This window comes from Kryptolebias marmoratus, linkage group LG8 (genome assembly GCF_001649575.2).
Source record: "Kryptolebias marmoratus isolate JLee-2015 linkage group LG8, ASM164957v2, whole genome shotgun sequence".
Taxonomy (NCBI): Eukaryota; Metazoa; Chordata; class Actinopteri; order Cyprinodontiformes; family Rivulidae; genus Kryptolebias; species Kryptolebias marmoratus.
Genome location: NC_051437.1, coordinates 24,796,669 through 24,821,224, shown reverse-complemented (window position 1 = coordinate 24,821,224; position 24,556 = coordinate 24,796,669). Strand labels below are relative to the sequence as shown.

The window sequence follows — 24,556 nt, the reverse complement described above, 5'->3', positions numbered from 1 at the left end:
CATACAGCAGATAAGAGCCAATTTATTTAAAGGAAACTTCAGTTGCTGTAACTGTTTGTGTTTACAGACACACACACTGACTTTCACAGTGCAACTTTTGGTGATGTCAGAGGACTGGCAAGCTGTTAGAGGTATAGCCCACCATTATGAAAATCCACAGATGACTAAACACTGTACCACAGGTCAGTTGGTAAAGTTAATTACACCACTTCAATGGCTGATTGGTTAACATAATTACAACATTTCAAAGTCCATTTCCTACCTTCATCACAGCTGCCGGGCAGCGCCACATCAATTTTCCTCTTCTGTATGCAGGAGGACCTGCGGAGTTCACACTCATTGTCGTAGGTATTACCATCACTACCACACACTGGGGAGGACTCCTCGCCTGAGCACTCCTGGCACTCACACTTATTCTCGACACAACGGGCGCCCCAGGCACAAACTGTGTTGCCACATGTTTCTGCATTACAAACACAGCAGAGAGACAGGTCAGAGCACCACGGGTCACCGCATGCAGGATATATCCATGAAGTTAATTTGATCATTAGGACAGAAATTAAAATGTAAATCCTGTCTGCCTGCTTGGAGCCATAGGGCGAATTTTTTCACGTATCATTTCAAACTTTTTTCTTCAAGGAAAAAAACTTACAAAACTCAAAGATGCTGTACAGGTTTGTGTTTTACTGGTGAATGTCGTCCTTTTTCTTGTAGTCAAACAAATAACTGAAGATCTAAACTCACCCAAAGGGCATTTTAATGTTTTGTGAATTCATAAATAGCAAACTGAAATCGGTGAACACAGAAAATGTACACAGAACTTACTGCAATCTCCCTGGCTGACCACTCGCAGGTCCATCTGTTGTTTGCAGGCTCGGACATGCAGCTCACACTCGCTGTTGTAGGTGGTGCCATCACTGCCACACACAGGCTGATGGGACTCGACACACTCTGACGGACACACACACAGTCCGCTCTGGACATCGCAGATTGCCCCGAAGGAGCAGTTGGCACAAGCTTCGTCTGAATGAGGCACAGAAGAGCAGAGATTTAGGCTGCTTGTGTTTATGTGTGTGTGCAGTCACAGTAAAATTAGTTCTTTCATCGCTGCTCATGTGATCTAACTTAGTTATTAGGTTCTGTAGTGCATTTAATTAAGGTATGTTTTTAAAATTATTTTTCATGATCCTTGAAACATAATTAAGTGGATACGAAGTTACAGAGGAATACATGTGATTGCTGTGGGTTTTATGTGTGTATCAATTTTCTGTACAAATTAAAGTAAATCCTAATCACCACAGATATCAAATTAATTTGCTGTGGCCAATATGTGTTTATGATCTCATACTAAAGCAACAGTCATGCTGTTTAAAGACACACTTCAGCCCCAATTTACAAGCATTTTGAATTTATTGCAGAAGAAGTTTAGCCTAAAAAAAACTCCTGTTGATGTTTTCTGTGGCTTAAAGCTGTAATGTAAAAATGGCAGTAAAAATGAAAGGTGTTGACATTAGTGGTGTTTGTGCCTGGTCCTGTCAGATATATATATATTAATGGAAATTTCCCTTTCAGTGTAAGAAATTCAGACAAAATGTTTAAATAAATCTTGCAGCCACATTTACTCATATTCCTGTTCATACAGTTTAATTATTTACCTTTAAAATAGAAATATGCCTTCAGTTTTATACCTCATATAAGTGCTATTGGTGCTGGACTTAGGATGCACAACAATATTAAAAATGGGCCGTCTGAGCCAGCAGGCTGCATTGATAACTGGCTGTTCATTAAGTCCTAAATGTTCCTCTGAATGAAGATATTTAGCTTGTTTGGCTTTAAAAGCAGAAACACATTTTAGTGCAGCTAAACTGCAAAATAAAGACTCATGAGTGTTTGAAATTAGAATTTAATTTATTTAAATCTATCCAATCAACTTTTTATCTGAGTCAAAGGAAAACATCTGGTTTTTACTGATATGAACAGTTCTGAAACAAGGATTGTTGTTGATATTATATTAGAGATTCCTGAATATTAACTCGTCGGCTTGTTTGCGCTGTTTCTGGTAACTTCTTTAGTTATTACTAAAACAAGATAAGTGCTGTTTGAGGATGTCACCCACAGAACTGGACACTCCCATAGGTGCCATTTAAGATTTGAGACCAGATGCTAAACTGCCTCAGGTAATAAATCTGCCCCTAAGTATGGCATTTTACAGAATACATAGCAATCGTGAAGCAATTAAATAGTAAAGAGCAGCTGCTTTCTTTCTTTATATTGCGATTGATAAGCTCCATTGCTGACAGCTGGTGTTGTGCTTGATGATTCAGTGCAGCGGCGCAGATAAATGAAGTGGAGAGATGCTAAGTTAATATGGAACAGATGTAAAATAGCATTGGAGTACACCTGAAATTGGTTTGACTGGTTAGAAATCAAAAGAAAAAATACACCCGTCCATGTGATATATGAAGAACCAAGCAATGGAATTTTAAAAACTCTTCACAGATACATTTCAAATGAAGAATATATTTAACAAGGAGAGTTTAAATTTAAAAAATGCATGAAGAGTCCAGGAACAACAGCTTACAACCAACCAAAGCACACTCTCCAGAAGTAAAACTGAATAACTGAACACTACAAATTTAGTAAACATGAAAGAGGTAACCAGAAGCACTACCATCTCCTCAGCACTCCATCAATCAAGACTTTAGAGGAAGATGGTCAGAATCTAAATCTATTCCTGTGGAAAAAACACACAAAAGTCCAGCAGCAGTTTGCCAAATAACACTTAAAACATTCTGAAAGCATGAAGGAAAAGCTTCTCTGGACTGATGAGACAAGAACTGAACGCTTTGGCCTGAATGCCAATTGCTGTATCTAGTGAAAGCCAGCTACTGCTCATCACCTGGCTACTACAGCCCTATGGGGAAGCGTTCTGCCAGCACAGCTTTTTGTTGATGCTTCAAAGCAGCAGAAACTGGGAAACTATCTGAACAAAGTGAGAAAAGTCACACTTTCCTGCTTTTATTTGTAACTTTGTGAAGTTGATATTTTCTCCCTCACAATATACTTTATATTTTCTAAATGCTGCATTTTTTTCTCCCCATCAAACTTTGTTCTGATCACGGTAGAAGACAAAACAGCACTGGGACATTCAAAAGGCTGAGCTGTCTTTTGAGACTTTCCATATTAGTCAGAGGGGTTCACTTGAATCGTCTCATGAGGATTTGGCTGTTTCAATAAGAAAAGTCTCTTTCAAAAGCAACAGCGAGGCAGGATCAGATATGCCCAGGGTACCAACAGATGTGTCACATGGGGGAAGGAAATGACTGAGAAGGTCTTGTAGACAAGAGTAGAAGACCCTTTCCCTCCGACACCAATTATACCACAAGGATTGCATTAGCGTAGCTCGCTATCACATTCAATTAGGGCCATACTAATAACTACTGATGATTTAGCACTAATTGAGAAAAGCAAGGCAGCTCACTGGAAAATTTCTCATAATTAATCTGTTTAATACTCTTTTGCAGTCTTGAATTTACTTCATCTTGTATATGAATTCACTTTTTTCCTGGATCAACAGCCTTGACCTGGCATTGGTTTGGGCAAAATGTGGTTTCAATACCACAATATTCTACCAATCCATTCACTTTTTTTTCCTTTACTTGCTTTTCCATCTAGGGTCGCAGGGAGCTAGTGCCAATCTTCTGTGTCACTGGGCGAGAGGCAGGGTAAACCCTGGACCGGTCACCATTCACACTTTCACTCACACCTCGTGACAATTTAGAGTGACTAACTAACCTGACCTTAGGTTTCTTTTAGATATATTACCTACAGTAAAAAAAAAACAGCAAATACAGCTTAATATAGCTTATATAAAGAAAACCAAAAAGTGTAAAGCAGGCCAGGCTGGACCAATGAGTCCTAAAAAGTGATGAATACTGCAGAGCGGATCAGAGGTTTGTTTGATTTTGGTCCCTTAACACAGTCATAAGTGAATAACATACATTTACTCAAATTCATACTATTAGTAGGTTAGCTGTACCACATTAAACTTATTGGCCAACAACGGCATAATTGGTTTGGTTTTTATTTAAGAGAAAAGAAGAAGAAAAAACATTTAGGAAATTTTATTTTTTTTTTATCCAGAAGTTTAAATCCCCCTTGTCAAAAAAAAAAAGTCCTTAGTATTTTCTGAAAACAAGTGTCCTTGTTGAAAACAAGTTTTCCATTTGTTTGATTTTTATTTTTGGATTTATCATTCCCTGAATGACTGAGAATCTTCACCAGCATAAAGCTTCCTTGTTTTCCTTTTTCCTCCTGCTCAAAGATATACATGCAGCCTTCTTTTTCTCTGCGGTGTGTTTGGCTCCATCTTTTGAATGCAAGTTTTATACATGCATGCATTTTTAGCTTGCACAGTCCACGCTATCACAAAGTCCTGGCTTGCACAGAAAAGGACCCTGTGGATTCTTGGGAAGGCTACAGATGACAAAGTTTACTCCAGGCAGGCTTTGCAACCAAATGGACAGTTCAGCAGACAAATTAAATCTAAACACCAGTGAAATCTGTGACATATTTGCTTCAAAACTAATGACAGTAGCTTTTGAAATGTTCTTAGTATTTTAGGTGATTCAAAAGAAAATTTCATAAGAAACAATTCCTTGAGTTTGATGCTGAACACCTGACTAACTCAGAGCTTTCCAACACTTTTCTGTTGAACAAGAGCTGCAGATTGCAAGCCAGGCCATAGCATTAGTGTCAGATCTTGCTTTTGTTACTAGATGGGAGCAAACGGCTGAGTAGAGGCTCGTAAAGAACCTTAATTATACCCCTTTTTCTGAAATAAGGAGTTAAACAATGATATAAGAATCAGGTGTTGAAATATATGTATTTTTCTCATGCACTTTAGGCCTAAAAATGTACAATTGAGAGCTAAATAAAGATGTAATTTCTTCTTCTAGCTCAATAGCTCAGGTAGGTCAAGAACATAAATATATTGGACACAAAAGCTACTATTTGAAGGTTTTCTGTGACAAAAATAAATAAATAGAAAATACAAGTGTCTGCAAAATAAGGTTGCTCTGGTCGTGGCGCTTCTAAGGTTGCATCAGCTATAAATCAGAAAGTGGCGGCGGCTAGTGTTGTCCTTTATCAGGCCCTGTGTCCTGATAGCAGCCTCGCTTCTTTATCAGCTCCTGCCCCTTGTGCCTGGCTCTCCACACTGCCTGATCCTCCAGACAAAAATGCATCACAGACAGAAAAGAAAGGGAGCTGCAGTTCAAAGCCAGCAGAAGAGAAGGCTTGTCGACATTGGAGATAATTAATGGAAGCCCATTTTATTTTGTTCTCTGATTCACTTATGTTGAAGACTTTTATCTCAGTTTTTTAGTTTCAGTGAAAAATTGTCACTTTTTGGAGGGCAACCGACTGTAAATTCAGAAAAAGTTTAGACTTTAAGGTTAAAAATTTGACCAATTATGCCACACTGACAAGGCCAAATGAGAAGCTAATGTGCCAACATGACAAGATATTTCATTTTATTTCATTATCATCAGTATTTAATGTGCTTCAATGAATAAAAGTTGAATTTTCAAAATTAGCCTGCAAGTTATAGATAAATCGGAGCTCAACAGGAAATCCAAAAACCCTGCAGATTCACACCAGTAGAGACTTGCAGGCAGCATCAACCTCTGGACAGCTAAAGGCCATCAAATTGGGATGTTTTAGGTGTAGAAACACAAGCTGGGCATGAGATACACTTACAGTAGCCATATCTGGGGAAAATAATGAGCCAGCTCTGGCATCCAGATCAGTGAAACTGGGATGATATTTGTGCACCATTTATCACAAATCTAGGATGCGTCTGGCAACATAGTGCATAAAATTTAGGCTGAGAAAAAAAACAAAAACATTTTGCATTTTGTGAAATCTGCATTTCCAAACTATCTGAAGCTGGATTTCAAAATTATTGAACAAGATTAAACAATGAGACCTAGCTGTGGAAAATATTCAGTTATTGCATAATTTACAAAATATAGCTCAACATGGTAATTTTTCTGACTTTACAAGTTTCTCCTCCCTTCAAATACATAAATGTTTTTAACCAGATTTTAGTCCTCTTTGTGACCCCTCGACTTCAGGTTAGCATTCATCAATAGCATTTCTGTCGTGATGCAGCTTCTGTTGTTGAGCTTGGTGGCAGTGGTTGTGGTTTTGGAAGGATGTGTGAGCAATAGGGGCAGGTTGGTATAAAAAGTGCCCTTGAAAGCATAAGGGATTGATTCACAGAGGGGAGAAAAAAAAGACCCCGCAGCTTTACAACATTTTGTTGATATCCTTGCTGGGGAAAAACCTGAATTAGAGCTGAGGGGGTTTGGGTAAAGTATTACCTCAGGATTAAGCAAAAAGAAGTAGGGTTGTTTGTGTTTTGAAGGCTGGTGAGCATGGCTGGGTGATAACAACTCCCCTGTTGATGCCTGCCTGGCCGTACACCATTAACTCTGCCCTCCCTGCTTACTTCGCTCCTCCTCATCTTATTCACCTTCATCTCCTTCCCTCCCAACATTTATCCATTTCCCCTCCCTCGTTCCTCTGCCCTCCACCCCTCACGCTGGTGTGACCTATATTTTTTACTCAGCTGAGAATATCATTTCCAACACCTGTGGGAGAAAAAAAAGAGGGAAGTTGTTTTTCCTTTTGTCAAATGATTCAGGTGCCTTGGAACTCATCTGTTTGGAAATAACACCATAAAAATTGACTTTTTCTAGGGGGGACTGGTAGCCAGACAATGGGGTGTCTATTAACAGAGTAAACCTCTCCCAGCCTACCTTACAAAGACATATACCACTCATTGCAGAAGGACAAAAAAGTCTTAGAATAATAACAAATGTCACTCATATTGCTATCAGGTTGCACCTGAGCCATATAGATAACCAGTATTTCTCCAGCCCGCAGGGAAGGAAATGAAATTATGGCAGGGCCCATGAGAAGCTCGAGTAAGCCACACACAAACACACACATTTAAACACCTATGCACAGTTACTCTCCCTGTTCTTGCCCTTCTCTTACACTATTCGGCTCCTAAAATCTGACTTTTGAGGCAGAAGGCACAAACATGCCGCTCCTACATTACAGAGCATTTTGATAGCAACATCTAACACAGATAGAAAAATGTCTCCGTGCATTTATCACTTGTAGGCTGGACTATTGTAAATCTTTATTATCAAGATGTCCGAAAAACTCTCTAAAAAGTTTTCAGCTGATCCAAAATGCTGCTGCCAGAGTTCTGATGAGAGTTAGGAGATCAGATTTCTCCAGTTTTAGCTTATCTTCATTGACTCCATGTAAAATTCAGAAAAGAATTTAAATTCTTACTTCTAACAAACAAAGCTCTCAACAGCCAAGCTCCATCTTATATTAAAGATTTTATCATCCCATATTTTCCTAACAGAGCACTTCGCTCTCAGACTGCAGGTTTACTTGTGGTTCCTAGAGTTTCTACAATGGGAAGCAGAGCTTTCAGTTATCAGGCTCCTCTCTTACTTTCAATTTCTGTCTGTGAGGCTGACACCCTGTCTGGTTTTAAGACCAAGCTTAAGACTTTCCTTTTTGATGAATCCTATAGTTAGGGTTGGATTGAGTTTCCTGAGCTATTCCTTACTTATGCTACTAAAGGCTTAGACTGCTGGAGGACAAACATTTCCTCATTATGCTTCTGTCTTTACTCTCTCTGCTTGTATTTGCAACTATTGCTGCCAACAACTTAATTTTTTTTCCTCCCAATAGAAACTACACCTGGACCAGTCTTTGTGTTTGTCTCTCTCTTTCCTGTCCTCTCAAATCCCAGCCATTTGTGGAGGATGGTTGCTCATCCAGAGCCTGGTTCTGGTTCTGCTGCAGGTTTTTTTCTTGTTAAAAAGGAGCTATTCCTTTCCACTGTCTCCTCTGTGCTGATCAGGGTCGCGACAGTTGAGATTCAATGCAATCTGGTGGCTTCAGTAGATGGATAACTTTTACTACTTGGCTTTTAATAATGTACTGCATGTGAATGTGGTGTGTTATAATGCGAAAGAATTTACTATAATTAGTCTTTAAACATGGATCTGAATTGTATTTATGATTTGGACTCTTTTTCTGTACAGTACCATGAGATGACTTTTGTTGTGAATTGGTGCTATAAAAAAAACTGAATTGAATAGATAGGAACTTTAAGCAGGGCTTTTTTCTGGAATATTTTGAACACAACACATAAGAAAACATTGAACATGTGTAGATGCAATAATAGAAATAATAATACAAACAGCAGAAAATCGCAAACAAACATAAATAAAAGTCAAATTTCCCCCACAGTTTTCTGAAATACAAATATTAAAAAAAAGTTATTTATTACTGATTCTTTTTCTTTCTTTTGTCTTTAGCAGTACCTCAGAGTAGAATGTTTTATTTTTTTCTCTCCTTTCCTGCTCCATAAAAATGTAAAGTATATTAGTGTTTGGAAGAGCCAATGATAATTAGGTGAGATAATGGCTTAAGTCAGTCACTTGTTATGGTGTTGAATAAAGCTCAGTAAAGCTGTGCAAACAGCCCAGAAATAACCCACATTATTATCACCATCATTCCTGGGCTGCCTTGCGCTTGGCAAGCCAGTGCCTCAGCATTTTTATGGCACCATCGCGCTGACGCAGGCCTGTTCCTCTGGGAGCCAAGAGCCATCCATAGTGCTGGATTACAAACAGGGACCTCCGCTACGCCTGCTCGCTCTGCCTCGTGCTTTTTAAAATAAAAACTACTCATTACCGCTGTGGGACCCCTGGCTGACGGATCTACCTGCGCTGTGGTGCACCAAATTGACTCAACCTGCCTGCACGCCACCCAAACACTGCTTTTTGTTGCATTTCTCATTGACATACATCCCCACAAACTGTTTTTTCAATTTAGAGAGGACTGGGATGGGAAGATGACTGATGCATTACACAAGGAGGCGGAAAACCCACAGAGGCCTTTACAGCTGTTATTGTCACCTGCTAGGTGCATGAAAAACTCAAACTGCTACTTAAACTAGTTTGCACAATCATCCTCCAAACTATAAACTATTTCCACAATTTAGGATAAAACTGTGGAGTACACCAGCAAAGTGACACTAATTCAGTTCTATTGATCATTCTACTCCAATAACTGTGCAGCACTGAAGAAAAACTGAATTTAATTGTTACTGGCTTCAAAGTATGCAAGAAAAGAAATGTATTGTTGTGAAAATGAGCCAATGAGGTAGATGAGAGAGTTGGACCAGAGGGATAATAACTGCTGTGCCTCTGCACAGTGTGTGCAGAAAGGAAATGGCTTGATTGTACACACAGAAAAATACGACATCATCTGAGTCCATGGGAAAATGGGCCTTGCAATATGGCATTAAGTCATCAAGAGTATTACTAAGTGGGTTTGGCAAGCTGCAAAAAGCTATCCATATGGCTGTGAGCCTGCATAGTGGATAAGAAGATATTTTTAACACTTGAAACTCTGCTGTTGCTGGTGCACTAATGACTAGCTGATACACCGACATTGCAAGACAAAGCCAAGTGACTCATGTAGCCAATTACAGACAAGTATGCTTCACACTTCATTGGCAGTAAAGTGCATCCTCACTAAAAGGTCAAAACAGGCAAACTGGAGTCTTGGTAATGGTTTAGATGGGAAGAAACAGAGCTCTGTGGAATAGATGAATGCTAGCAGAGCAGTTATCAGGAAATCCCTCAGAGTGAAAAGAACTGTTTTGACTTTGTTGGATGTGAAACGAGCCCCAGGAGGTCACCCATGAGCACAGCTTTATATGTGTTTATAGTCAACATCTCTGGTTTATAATTTCAGCCCTAGGAAATGTGGCATTAGTAATAATTTTGAACAAAATTATATTCCACAGGGAGCGATCCTTCCCTACCTGCAAACTATCATTTATACAATTTCACAATGTTTTTACAGTCTTATAAATGACTTTATAGTGTGATATTTTATAAACTTAGTTGACAAAGGGTATATTATTTTTATAGTAAACACACACACACACACACACACACACACACACACACACAAGAAAACAACTTGTTGAATGAACATGAAAAATGAACCAATTCTGTTGTTATATAAAATGTCTGGGTTTGGTCAACAAAAGGTTTTAGGGCTGATTCAACACTTAGTGTTGCATCTGAGTCAATTTATTTGGATTGCTGAAACTCATTTTTTTCTTACTAAATGTTTTTCTTTTCACAAGTTTAATCAGAGTTGTTTGAATTCACTCAACAAGTTAAATCCTTCAATGAAACAAAAATGAATCTTGTAAGGACAAGTACCTTCTCTTACTCGTGCCAGTCTTGCTGAATGAAGAAAAACAGATATTCTTGTTCTTTTAACAAGTAATTTAAATCTTGTTCAAACTAAGAGTTGGTAGTAGTAAAAAAAAAATAAGTTGAGTCAACTGTAATAGAATATGTTGACCAAAACTTGACTTTTTTATTCCTGAATGAAATAATTGTGTGATAAAATGGTAAATCTATTTTTACATCGTCATTCAGCAGTTTCTTTCAATTATTGTTCACATGAAATCACCAAAAATAATGGAGTATTGTTTAAAAAGCAACAAAATCAATATATGTATGTTTTCCTAGTATTTTTTTTTTCATTTTTCCCTTTTATACCAATCAAACGCATCTTTTTTGAAGGTGTATGTTGCATCTTTTTACCTCACTAGATGTACACTTGTAAGCACAACAGAAAATGTCACACTCTCTGTGTCTGTCATTTACAAGTCTTTGGTTGCCATGACAATAATGTACCAATTGAGAAATAACCCACTTTAAACCACATTCATCTGTGGACTAGATTGTTGTGAGTAAACACCACCTACACAATACATTCAATGTAACAAACAATTTATGGTTACAAAAAGTACAAATAAAAAATTTGAAGCACTGGTAAAGTGTTGTATGTGTAAACTGATGGTTTGGGTTTGGAATGGCAGCACTTTTTGTACAAATGTACGATTTGAAATGCCTCACTGTGGTCAATAGGGTTGATGCTTACTTGCATGAATGAAGTGTCAGTATGCATGATTTCTTGTGGCTCTGTGGTGTTTTGTTAGTGAAATGACTCACCACATGGTCCCTTGTGTTGCATGTGAATGGCCTTCTGCAGGGCACAACTCATGGCGCGCATCTCACATGGACTGCCGTAGCTGTGGCCATCGGATCCACACACGGGGTCGGACGTCTGAGAACAGGCTTCGAGGCACTCACACACCGGCTCGTTGTTCTTGACCACACACGTCGCCCCGTGATCGCACGTCTTATTCAAGCAGGGGCTCGGTGCGTTGAGATCTGAAGGCCGAGCAGCCAAGAAATAAAGAGCAGAGTTAGAGGGATGACACCAAACAGGGCAGATAAGGGTGGGGAGTTTATAAAGCAGAGGTTGGAGAAAGGTCTCAGGCTGGAGAGGGGATAGGTAATAAGGAGGCAGGTTAGTGTACAGCTACATGGAGTTACTGGATGTTGTTAAGATTTTAGGAAATAACAGAGAAATGATGGACTAAGCAGCACAGCCACATTCCTGTGACACCTTTGATTCTTCAGCTTCCCATGTCATTTCCATGACTTTTGTACTATCATAATGTCTCCTGAATCTTTGAAGCGTCCAGCAAATCCAGTGGCACGAGCACAGTGGATAAAAACGGCCTTTAGCACAATAAAGATGAAACAGTCCACTAACAATAGTTGCAGAGCAATTTTTTAGGCGAGTAAATGGCTGGATTAATTGACGCTCCTACTGTGCCCCTTCAAAGGCAGGCATTTGCATCTCAGTGAGAGCCACTGCTTCAGCCAAAGCTAGTTGAACTGACATAGAAGAGCGAGAATGGGAAGAGCACGAGGGGATAAGAAAGTTTGAACAGGAGAGACAGAGAAAATGTAGCAAACGGAAAAGAAAAGAGAGGGGGAAAAAAAGAGAAATAGGCAAAAAGAAGAAAGACCAAACTGCTTAATAATTCAAAAAAGGCAAGCTCCTGGGCAGAGGCAGATATGAAATGTGAACATCAGAGAGAGGTGTCTGCTTCAGTCTCTCCCACTCACGCACAAACTCCAGCATGACTTCATTAAAACGAAGGCTGGATTTTGCGCCTATGATTCTCAGTAGTGGCAGATGGGTGTAGGCTGGGCTGATATAACACGACTTGATCAGGAGAGAGCGGGAAGCTGAAAGAAATGGTGCGAACAATGCTTTGATCACAGCCCCCTCCTGACTCAATCAATTCTTTATAGCTTTATGTGTCCATGAAAATACTACATGGCATTGTGTATGTTGAGACAGGGTGTAAGTGTGTGAGTATTAGCACTGTGAGCACTGAAGACTGAAGCCTCCAGGTGGGGATAGTGTACATTCAAGATCAAGTGAAAGAAAGTGATGAGAATCTGGTTGAATAGTGAATTTTATTTGTGAAGTTTTATGCCTGATTGATTGATTACATAGCTAAATGTTCTAGGGTTGTGAATTTCTGGCCTGTGGCTGATTTTATATGAATCTCGACACTGCCAGTGATTCAATATATTAGGCCACAAAAAACAATATGAGACGAGATACAATTCACCCTTCTGTGACGATGCAGTACGGTTCAAAATGAGTTGATACAGCACAGTATTTTCTCATAAAATAGAATAAAAAAAGAAATCATCCAATGCAATTCAGTGAGAATAATCAGACTGACTATTGTATATTGGACAGAGCATTCTGCTTTCAACTCTGATGCCCTTCCTTAAGTTTTGTTTTAAAACCACACAACCAGGATAAAACAAACGGCACTGTGCTGTAACTAAGTCACTAATAGTGCTACACACTCTTTTAGACTGATTGACCCCATTCTGTGCGAATGGAAAGCATTATAATAGCGCTACATATTGGTGTGAATGGCATGTTGCTGTTTACATCAGTGCCACAGAGAAAATAACACCACTGCACCAGAAGAAGAGTTGCCTTGGAAGAATACCCAGCCACAAATGTATCAACATATTTTCAACTCATCTGTTTTGCTTTTATTTGGATGCTTGTAGAAATTAATCAACTTCCAGACTCTGAATCTAATAATTAAATTAATAAAATTTTATTGGTTAAAAGATGTAAAAAAACAATGCATTTACATTTGATCAAAAAATTAAATTATTCATGGATGCTCAATCAATGCACTTGCTTCATGAACACGTATGTCTGTGAATCAGTACGAATTGGTTAATCTTCACACCCTGAATGTGTGTTTCACAGATCAAAAGAAAAACTAATTTCTGATTAGAATCAATGGTGAAAACGGAATAAAGCTGCCTTTTACAATTAAAACAAATTCAGCCCTATTTCCTGTGCCCTCTAACTTCGGTTTCAGATTTGCTACAACGGATGATGGCGCTGTCATGGAAACTGCCCGTTGTAATGGCACCACCTATGGTTTCATCATTATTGTGACCATTATAGCATTAGATGGTAACAGAGGGGGGGCTGACTTCAAATGCTTAGATCCTCATGATTCATTTATCAGCTCATAGATATTCAGCAGAGCCACAATGTTGAGCGCAGGGGCAAATTATCAGCTGATAACACAGACAATTATCTTGTTTTACTCTGATTAAGGCAACAGGAGGTGATGGGTGCTAGGGGGGGGACATGGTAGTGTGTGAGATAATGATCAATATCAGCTAAGCATCTCAAGTCTGATCATGTGGATCATTTATCTGTATCTTAATGGATACCAAGCCAAGGTATAGGTATTACAACAACAAAAAGGAGAGGGGATATTAAAGATTTTCCGACTAAGTTCTGGCTGCAACTGACCAAGATCTCGAGCAAGGATACAGGCTGCTGCATTTCCTGGAGTAAATGTTTTAGATTAACAGGTTGAAAACTGCAATTGATTTCTGTGTTTTGACACCAAGCTGCTGTTTCACAAGAACTCTGAGGTGCCACAAAAATATGAAAGCAGCTCAGTGCTGCTTAATTTGGTTCTGCCTCTAAAACAATTGATTCCTCCTGATCTCATTTCAACGGTTTGTGTGTGTGTGTGTTTAATAGCTGTAAGCTTGTGATCCAGGCTTAACTGTACAACCTTGGCCTTCGTAAAGGTTCACCGGTCCACTTCCCAAGGACGGGATCGTAAAACGCAACTGCAGCCTCCGATAACGCCTTTATCTCTCGTTCTCTTTGTTTCACACTCAGGAATGAGATGAAAGTGTTCCCCTTTGTTTTAATCACCCTGAAGGTGGCATCTCATTGAGCTGTGAGAGATGGAGACTAGTTGGTGGAAAAATAAAATTCCCTCAAAATTGCAATGTGTGAATTTTCTCTTGCAGTCTCTCTGAACTCTGTTGGTGACCAAGTGACCAGCGAGCCGTGTGGCTGCGTTTTGAGCAGCCAATTTTTGAAAATCATGGCCTAATTTCATCTGCACTGCTTGCAGAACTACATTCCTGGCAGTGCACATTATTTTGTTGCCAGCCTCGGCTCGCTTTGTTCTCACCTACACAGCCGCCTTCAACATTTATGATTTAATCTGCTGCAGTACACTTCTGAAACATAGACAGGCAGATTCATAACAGTTTTTCAAAAATTATTATTTATCATCATGTTATCTGTCGGAGGAGAGCTCAACTCAACTTTACTTTTCACACGCAAAGGTAACTCAAAGTGCTTAACAATGCAAACAGAACTTTTTTTTTTCAAGTAACATAAAACAAAAAATAGAGCACAGAAACCCAAAACAACAGGAGAATATATGCAATAAAAATATACAGCATTAGTGCTCTTGAGACGGGTTGGAGACGCCCACAACTTCTTTGTGACTATTTTGAGAGAGAAGTTGTTGCACATATTTTATGAACATTTTCAAAACTCAAGCAACAGAGAGACACTCCTGTGACTCCACAAGGAAATTGAGAACCCCGTAAAAGACACAAGACACTCTGGAGACACTCTGGAGACACTCGGAAGACACTCGGAAGACACTCGGGAGACACTCGGGAGACACTCGGGAGACATTCGGGAGACTCCCTCCCGCTGCTGTTTACCAACTATTTGCAAGCTATCGAGATACAAGTGAGATCTGCAGCTAATGAGGAAGTTTTTACTGATTTATTAACTAGAGACAATTAAAGAAAAAATTAAATAAATAAAGGAAAATAGGAAAAAGAAGGAAAATCTGTCCAAGTATAAAAAAAAATCTTGTGACACGGTTAAACCTGAAGCTGTCATTTTATTCTTTCTTGGATGCAGCTAAAGTCTTTGAAATGGCAGCCTGTAACAACTAAAGCTTGTGGGACGCCGTTCACAAGCTTTTTCTCAGCTCTCCTTCTCTCTCTGATTCTCTTCCAAACACTTAAATCCAACTTTTCATGCATGTGTCATTTTTCTGTTGAGAAATTCCAGAAAAAAAAAAAGAAAAAAAAGTAGCCGAGTTTTAAACCAGACTATTTACAGAAAATGTGAAAATTAGCCTTACAGTTGAATAGGAACATCTGTATCTGCGGAGCACATGAACCAGAAGCCGAGACATAGTGGCTGAGCAGATGCAGTGAGTTGTGTGCTGAGGGAGTGGAGAAAATCTGCGGGAAGGAACAAAAGAACAGGAATACATTTTTCTAATGAAGAATTCAGCTATATAGTGAATATGTACCGCCATTCTGCTTCACAGGACTTTACATTCTGAGTGTCACCTTAGTCTTTATCCTCACGCCGGTTGCGGTATAACTTTCTATTTTAATTAGTGTGGTATTTTAATGGCACGGCCTCACTTCAAGACTCAGAGAGGATTACTTCAGGTTAGGCCATGGTGTCAGCTCTTCCCCAGAAGAAGCACTGAAGCCACGCTGAATATTGATGGGACACCTTTCTCTGTTACCCTGATACCTGCTAACCTGTCAACCTGAAGTATTGTTACTGCCCACTTAAAAGCGTTTTCTGACAGATAAAGTGGCAGCACAGTGCGATTTCTACAGCTTAACAACCCCTTGGTAGATTGGCTTGATGCCACGGCAGCCCCCCTTTTAGGACTCGGGCAGCAACTGTCTGGTGGCTGCAGAGAGCAGGCGGGACCCAGTTAACCCCCCGTAACATGTTGGTGAAATGCTGGGAGATTATGCTGGCGAGAGCTTCCTCCCATCTCTGCTCAGCTCATACATATGTTAATTGGACTTTTCCCCCCACGGGTCTGTGTGCAATTCCAAATCGTTCCCTGTATTATGCAGGGCAGTGAATCGGTGTAATCCAGGTGATGCTTGCAGTGGCCAACTGGCAGGAAGGAGTCACCTACAACTGGAACCCATTACAACACAGGACTCCCAGCAAAACCCGCCTTCAAATTTCTTCACGTGCAGGGATTTGATCTGACTCCCTTTGGCTCCCTCACATTAGAAACATTTATGTATGATATTAGTAGTGGGAGAAGGCAGTGAAGAAAAAAAGCATTTATTTGCATACAGCAAAAGGCATACCCGCAGGCTGTGTCTGTCTACCACTGAATACTTATCACAAGCACAACTAAGAACGTGCCACTCTTCAAAATGGAGACAAGCAAAAACGGCACGAGGGGGAACAAGACAAACTGGGATCCCTAATATTAAGACATGCATATATCAAAGGTGGGAATAAACGGATTTTATCAACAGAAAAAGTTTCAAAAAGGATTCTGAGTGTTCTTCAAACTGATGTCAGAAGAAAAGAAATCCAAGTTAGAAAAGCATTTTTGGCTTTTCCCATCAAGTCTGAAGCTACAGCATGAAGGTGGCCTCAAAAGACACAAAAATTAGATGAAAAATATAAAATTTGGCACAACCACATGGTTGAACACAGCCTGATGGAACACAACCACCTCTAAAAGCCTGAAGTCACTTCAACACCTTGTTGTCCCATATTTCCCTACAATTTGTGAACGACAGCCCGCGGGCCGCTGTAAAGTGGCCCGGCGGTCCCAAGCTGCTGTCAATCCGACTCCCACAGCACTTCCTCTAATGAACTTGATTAGCACCAACAGTGCCAGAGATCTCAAGTCAACTTCTGCGCTGAAGCTCCACAACTGTTTGTGAGTCCAATCACAAATGCGAAGAGGGAGATGCTCATCAAATAAACATGCAAATGATAAAATATTCGCGCCAAGTCCTGACACCTAAGGTGACTGATTTTTCTTTCCCGCTTTGCAGAGCTCTTTGTCAATGACAATGTGTCTACCACCGAGTGATTTTCTGTTAACCTCCAGAAGCGACAGGCGACACATTTCAAGCAACTCGCCCGGACTCGCATGAGTTTCTCTGCACTTGTGATCGTGAACAGCATGCACATAAAATAACCAAAAAAAAAAAAATCTGTGAACAAAGAACTGGAAACTTTTTCTTTCAGAAAATGTCTCTAAAAAAACCTGAGCACAGATGGTTTTATGAACAGTCTACCAATTTGGAGACCATTTTTTGTTGTTAATAGCAGACATGAGGCTCTTTACATCAACATCCTTCAGGGAGTTGTGGTGAGCCACTTCACACACCCTTCACTGATTCAAAGCACTACTGAATATGTGCTAAAATAGCCTAACTTTAAAAGGAGTAACAGAAAACCTGCTGGGAAAGGAAATGAGCTGTAATAAACCCTCAGAACAAAACAGGACATATAAAGAGAAGTTTCTCTTAAGCCTTTTCGTTGTAACAGTTATTAATTTTACACACAACCTAGGTCTCAAATCAACTCCTAAGAGTTTTAAAATAAGGAAACTTGATTTCTTTTCTGTTAGCTGAAGGCATACTGCTTCTCATCCAAGGAGCTTTTTCATTTCATCTAATTGAAAACGGTTCTCAGATGAGAAGAAAAACTTCTTCAATCAACAGAAAAGAAGTCCAGTTGCCTTGTTTTTAAACACAGGCTCTACCACGTCCTGGACGACAGGGAATTTGCACAAACATGTTAAATCCCGCAGATTTTTTAAAATGGAGGCATTTAAAAACACTTTTTAGAAGGAATATCTGCTGGTCAATTTCTGTTGAGTGCTCAAAATCATCCTCCCGTCTTCTTTCAAGTTAGGAGTCATTTCTGATTCAGTCTGCTCCACTCTTTTGTATCTCCTAAATATAGCTGTCCAATTACAACTGAATTCTGCTACAATAGCCAACTCTGCATGAACACTTCCTTGTTTAGTTTGTCACAACACCCCGCTGTGTTGACATCATACGGAAAGGAGAAGAAGAAAAAAAAAAACAGGAGCTGTTTGCTTCAGCCTAAAAATATTCTTGCGTTCCAACCTGTAAAAAGTCTAATCAAAATTGCCTGAATGGATTTAAGTCAGTTATAAAATCAAACAAAGCCAGTATTTTCTCATGTTTCAATCAAGAAATGTTTCATTGCAGTTTGAGGCTGATTTTTATAGATTTGTATGAGTTTACTGAAGGAGAGAAACATACCAAGAGTCTAACAACAGCAGCAAACAAGATGTAAATAACGTAAGTAAACTAAATCAATGGAGCTTTTTACCAGCTGCTATGTGAGCAGCAGTGGCACTTCATCTTTCCATCTTTTAATGACAAACATCTTTCTTCCTCCAGCATCAGAGCTTTTCCATTCTCAGCATCCAAGGTTACGGACCCGTTCGACCCTCCTTCCCAGCAGCCCACTCTGATTCACTTCCAGCAAGTCCTTCATCAGCTCGCGTTCTCTCGGCCTGGACATGACTTAATCAGCTAAATGCCATGTGGTGTTTGCATCTCTAAATTGAAGCGCTTCAGATATCAATCAAAGTGTTTTCTGGGGGAGGACAGCACTGTCTTTGTGTCTTTCTTTGTGGGGGTGAGTACAGGCAGGGGAGGGATGACATTAGACGCTGTCACCCATATGAAAGGAGATTTACGGCTCTGTCAGAGGTGGAGAATTTCATCCATTTGACAGCTGGCAGAGTGATCGATCACCCTGTCACATGCTCCACTCCGCCAATGAAATGAGAGAATAAAATGAAAAACATCATTATTTATCAGAAAACTATCATTTAATATCAGGGAAGGCACCTACGTCACCATTCTGTATGGTGCCGCACCGACAAGCCCTGCAAGGAGCAAAACTTTGAACATAGCTGCCAACGCAAACAAGCGAAGATCTCCTGAAATCAACAGCTTCTGGTCTCTGTAAGGATCCTGTGAAGCATGAAAAAAAGACGTGGACCGTGGACATAAAAAAATTGAAGAGAAATCTGCTTTCCTGCTGTTTATAACTATGTTGTTCCTTGACTGGGAAGTTTCACAAACAAAACACAGCCTGGAGGCTCCTAAGAGCCTGAATGCCTGGTAAATCTAAAAAAAAGACAGGTTCATGCAAAAACGTTAAATAGCTGTGAGACAGTTAAAATGTCGCTGCACTCCTTACTGTTTGGAGAAAACATTGAGAGTTAAGTTCCTTTCTGTACAGAACATGTTTATGTTATTCTGAGGTCGACTTTATCCCTGACTGCAATGCAGATTAAAAAGATAAAGATTTTTTTTATCCAATCAATTGCTAGAAAAGCATTGCATTTAAACAAACAATGAATAACAGCAGCGAGTGCTTTAGGTTGTCAAAGTATTGTAAAATAATGATTTTTACCAAACAGCTTTTGTATAACCAACAGCAACTTGATGATTCTGTTAGAATAGTCAACTCTGAAACAGAATATCTATGTTCTGTGGTCAGAATTAGTTTTTTTTTGTAAACTTGGCAAGTTTGACCCAGCTTTGAGACGGTCTTTGCTCACTGCTAAAAGGTGACGGTGGCTGACAATGTTTTTGCCTGTGTCTCTGTGTTACCAAAATATCTCATGAACTACTACATGAATCTTGATGAACCTTTCAGGAAATAATAATTGGATATGTAGTACCTTTACAAATGATTAACTTTTGAAACCAACCTAATCCAAGATGGCCACCACAGCAGGACACATACATTACTTTCCTATGAACCAGTCATTATAAGAGCAGAAGCTTAATGCAGCCCAACTCAGGCAGGATTAAACATGAACCTAAGTGTTTCCTATCACGCAGTTGGGAGGGGATATTTACTGATTTCTGACACGCCATTTTAAACGGATGCACAAAAAGGAAGGAGGCAATGAAAAAAGAGAGAAAAAACTTTGAACATGTTCATCATCACAAACACACACCTGCACTTTGCATGCGTATTATCTGTCTGAATAAGGCAACAGTCTCAGTGGGCAACCAATGCTTGCCTCTTTTGATGTTTAATTAAAACCATATCGAGAAGAGGGAGAGCTTTGTCGTTTGTTGCTCTGTGTTTTGAAAAATATGCTAATGTCAATAAAAATGCATTAAAAAAACATACTACCAGTCGCTGACGGCTGCAACGCGCTGCTAAAGGCAGGAAGGATGAACGGAGAGGGAAAAAAGTAACTAAACAAATGAGGGAGGAGGGGGTTAGAACTGCTTTTGCCAGAAATAATGAAAGAGAGCAAAGCATATATGCGCTTGAATTGCCTTTTCCAGTGTTTAATTTATTCGCAGCTCAGTTGGCCTAATAATGCAAATGAGTTTGGGTTTTTTCTGACGCTGACAACTGGAGATAACTTTGGTATTCAGCGACGCCCAAACGACTGAAGGACGGACAAATCTTTCCCATTTTATCGGCTTCTGTCGCAAACAACAATGAAAGCCTACAATTCTTCTGGACAGAGTTACACAACATGTGTGCCGGGAGGATTTCTTGCTTGAGGTAATGTGACACCATGCAGCATGAGCAGATTACTCCCGCTTCATCATAAACGCTCAGCTATCAGCGTTAGGATGGTGAAGGAGCCAAACTACTTCCAATTCTGGAGGAGATTAACACAAGATGGGGCCTTTAAATCACCTCTAAAAAGATTAGGGAGGCACTTGGACAAATAAACTGTAAATTCCATCCCCGAAAATGGAGATTTCAATGGCTTTTTGTGTGAGTGCCTTCCAAAATATTTTTGGCTAATTGGGGTAAGCCATGTGTTCAACGTGAGGAAATAATAAACACATTCATGACAATGACAGCTGAAAACAAGAAAAACTCTGAATGTTTTAGGTAACTTCATTCTTTTCCTTAACACTGAACAAATGATGGTACAATTACTGTGTGCATGTCTATGATTGGGCCACATCAGGAGTGTTAATTCTTCTGCACTCACAGATAACAAAAGTGGTTCAAAATCTAACTTAAATCTAGAAATTGTAGATATTTTCACCTTTAGTTACTTTCTTTCTTTCCTTAATGGCTTTCTTTCTTTAATGGCACAATGAATCTAACACTTAAAAAGAAAGAGGAAAAAAAACAGCAAAACAGCGGCTCAAAAATGGCTTTTATGTTAAAAAATGGTGTGAAATTGAGATCTGCACATTGGATCAGGGTTTTCAGACAGTGGTGGTGATGAAGAGAGGGACTGTTTGGGAATCAGAAAGGTTAAGAGCGGATGTGCACAACAGCATGCAGTAAGAGAGTCAGAGGTGAGCAGCGCTTAGGCAGGTAGGAAGAGAAAAAGCTTTTTCTTCTTTGTTAGACAGGAAAGAAAAGACGCAGAGAGCAGGAAGAGGAAAAGACTTCTCCAACCTCACGGGTCACATCTTAGCAGGAGGGTAAACAGAGAAAAAGAGACATTAATGACACAAACAGACACACGGAGACAGAAGCAGAGAGAGGAAAAAAGAAAGCAGTACAAGACCCCCTCCTGTTAGGTCCCCACGGAGCGAGGGGAAAGGCTTCACCCCTCAGAATCCACCTGATGAGGTCGCCCACTGGGGGACCCCACCGTCCACCTGCGCCCAGACAGCCAAGGAGGACGGCCACATGGACAAAGACAGACATTCAGACAGACTGATGCACTGAAACAAGAAAGAATAGCTTTTTTTTATACAAGAAGGCATAAAGACAGAGAATAAAAAGACGACAGAAACCTCTGGAGTGGAAGACAAGCATGAGTAAAGGAGTGAAAGACAAAGTGTAGATGAATGAAACATGAAGGTGGCGTTTGGTTTGTCGGTTTGAGATGAAGGTATGAAGCGTGACAGGGGTGAGGAGATGGATGGGAAGTGAAGGCACATTTTTTTTTAAAAGAAGACATTCTTTTCTAAAATACCCTCCCCCCTCACCACCCTTTAGATAGCACCAGCCAACCGTTTCAGACAACATTCAGGGAAGTTTAGACACGCAGGGAGCCAACCTGGGAGACTTCAGACAGAAAACACACGGCGTGAGACAAGGAGGTCTGGGATCAGTCCCCATCATCCACTCACCACAAGGCCCCGGGTGCTTGATGGGGATGAGACTTCTGCTCCGACACTCCGCCTTGCGTCGCCAGCAGTCGTTGTTGTAACTGCGACCGTCCTTTCCACAAATGGGCTTGTAGCTGCCGTCACAATCGATGGGATCACAGGAGCAGCGGGAACCCAGCTCCTCCATCAGACACACAGAATTAAACATACACTCTTCTTTGCAGGCATCTGTAAGAAAAAAAAAAGAATTTAAATACCTCAGAAATGGTAAATTGTGCTATTCAGCAATAACCTAGCCTTAATCCCTTCTCATTTTCAGACTGATCAAACCATTCAGTGACCACTTTAGCCCCGGAAGCGTCTGCATTCACTCATTTGTTCAGGTTTTTTTATTTAATTTGACACACATCTGTGCAGACGCCGATAAGGCTGTTTGGAGTGGTTTCCAACAGAAAGTTTGGTGCCAGCGTGACAGACTAATCACTACAGAGGAGAGGACAGGAGACGTACCCAGCAGGCGTAAAAAAACAATATTCAAAGCAATGAAAGAGTTGAAATGACTGTTCTGTGAGCGCTGCGACTCTGCCGGCCAAACCACGGGGAAATAAATCAGTTTTTATCCAAACAGTAATAACGTGTCAGGGTGGACTGAAGTCATTGTGTGTAAAAGCTTCTCTTTCAGCTGCAGAGGTTAAACCCGTGGAACGACATTAAATAACGCCCAAGAAATAAATGTGAGAAACACACCGACACAATATATTAACAGGATTTTAAAGTCCTGTTTTTTTACACTTTGTTATCAGGTAAATTTAAATGTAAGTAGATGTTTTAGTTATCGGACACCGCTGCTAAAAGGCTACGGCAGACATGTTTATGCCTGTGTCAGTGTGTGTGTGTGTGTGTGTGTGTGAATGTTTGTGTTTCTGTCTGTCGCAAAATAGTTTACAAACCACTGGATGGATTTTATAGAAACTTTCAGGAAATTAATATTGGATGTACATCTACAACTGATTAACTTTTGGAGTCAATCCAGTTAAAGATGGCTGCCATAGCTAATCAACATTAGCCAACACAAAAATGACTATAACTCAGTCAGTTTTACAGACATTGAGCTAAAACATGATGCAGGAATAGTTGTGAGTCATTCACAACACATACTAAAACCATTACATCTTGCAAAATGCAGGAGATTGCACAGAATGCTATTTTCATTGTTTGACCAAAACCATCTTAAGGTAAGATAATATCTGTAGCAAAGTAGTAAAACAACTCTGGCATGAAAAGCGGTGTGTGATATGCATTTCTTCAAGGAATGTTAGGCCTTTAATTCAGAAAAGTGTTTGACTTTTGTAGTTTTATTAAACTAAATCTGGAAAATTTAAAAAGAAAGGGACTGGGTCAAATTATCTGTAACCATAATAATAAAGTTTCCCAAAAAACTTTAACACAAAAACTCAAGCATTAATCACACACTCAACTTAAAAGTTAATTTAAATTCAGACCATTATATTCAGAACACTTTGAGTTACTTAGCAGAGATCTACAGTATGAATTAAGAAAAACGAAAGAAATGCTGGTAATATGACACGGCACATTTGCCACTGAAGTGAGAAAATCCAATTTGAAGGTGGCTTCTTTTCTGGAGGCACTCGCCAGACTTCGAATTTATTTCCTTCCTGATCAGTGGATTAAATTTGTACAGCAATTCAATTCCTGCCCCTCTTTTCTTTAAAAGCTTGTCATGCCACATTTAATTACATCGCTGCTCTATCTGAGTGAGGGGCCTACAAGGATGTGCAACGTGGCGGTTACAAGTCGAAATGGCCATTTTCATTAGTTACCAATTTGTAATTTGCTTTGGGATATGATTTCATGGATCTCTGTTTGAAATTAAATTACTCTTTTATTTGAAAAAGCCGCAGCACAAAAGGGTAAAGAAATAGTTCATCCACTCACTCACACGCATGAACCTATTCGCGCGCGCACAAACACAAACTCCCAAATCTCCTTTGGCTGGGATTTATGCACTTTAAAGCCTTCACACTTGTCCATCAGCCTGTCAAGCAGAGCAGGAAGCAGAACCAGAGTGTGTCAAAAAAAGAAAAGGAAAAAAAAAGTGTATATCAGCCTTCACTGCCGCCTTAACCAAAGGACACCCTGCACAGATCCATTCTTGTGTCAGGGGGTCTTTGTATTTGGTGCGCGTCTCTCCACGTTGCCGTTGTAAACCTGCACAGCTGCTCCCTTGCGGGGCCTCTCCGACAGCACAGCGGGAAAATTGGATTTCCTCC

General features: G+C 39.9%; 1 protein-coding gene across 4 annotated transcripts in view; it reads right to left on the bottom strand.

Annotated features, from left to right (window-relative positions):
- Nucleotides 1-24,556, bottom strand: part of agrn (agrin) — a 278,848-nt gene that overhangs the window by 68,753 nt on the left and 185,539 nt on the right. For all 4 annotated transcript variants that reach the window (XM_025004894.2, XM_017411271.3, XM_025004895.2 and 1 more), the window contains 4 exons: nucleotides 22,287-22,493; nucleotides 11,142-11,363; nucleotides 826-1,023; nucleotides 263-463 (listed from right to left, as the gene is read on the bottom strand). In XM_025004894.2, the coding sequence (XP_024860662.1) occupies nucleotides 263-463; nucleotides 826-1,023; nucleotides 11,142-11,363; nucleotides 22,287-22,493 (828 nt within the window). The remainder of the gene's footprint in view (nucleotides 1-262; nucleotides 464-825; nucleotides 1,024-11,141; nucleotides 11,364-22,286; nucleotides 22,494-24,556) is intronic.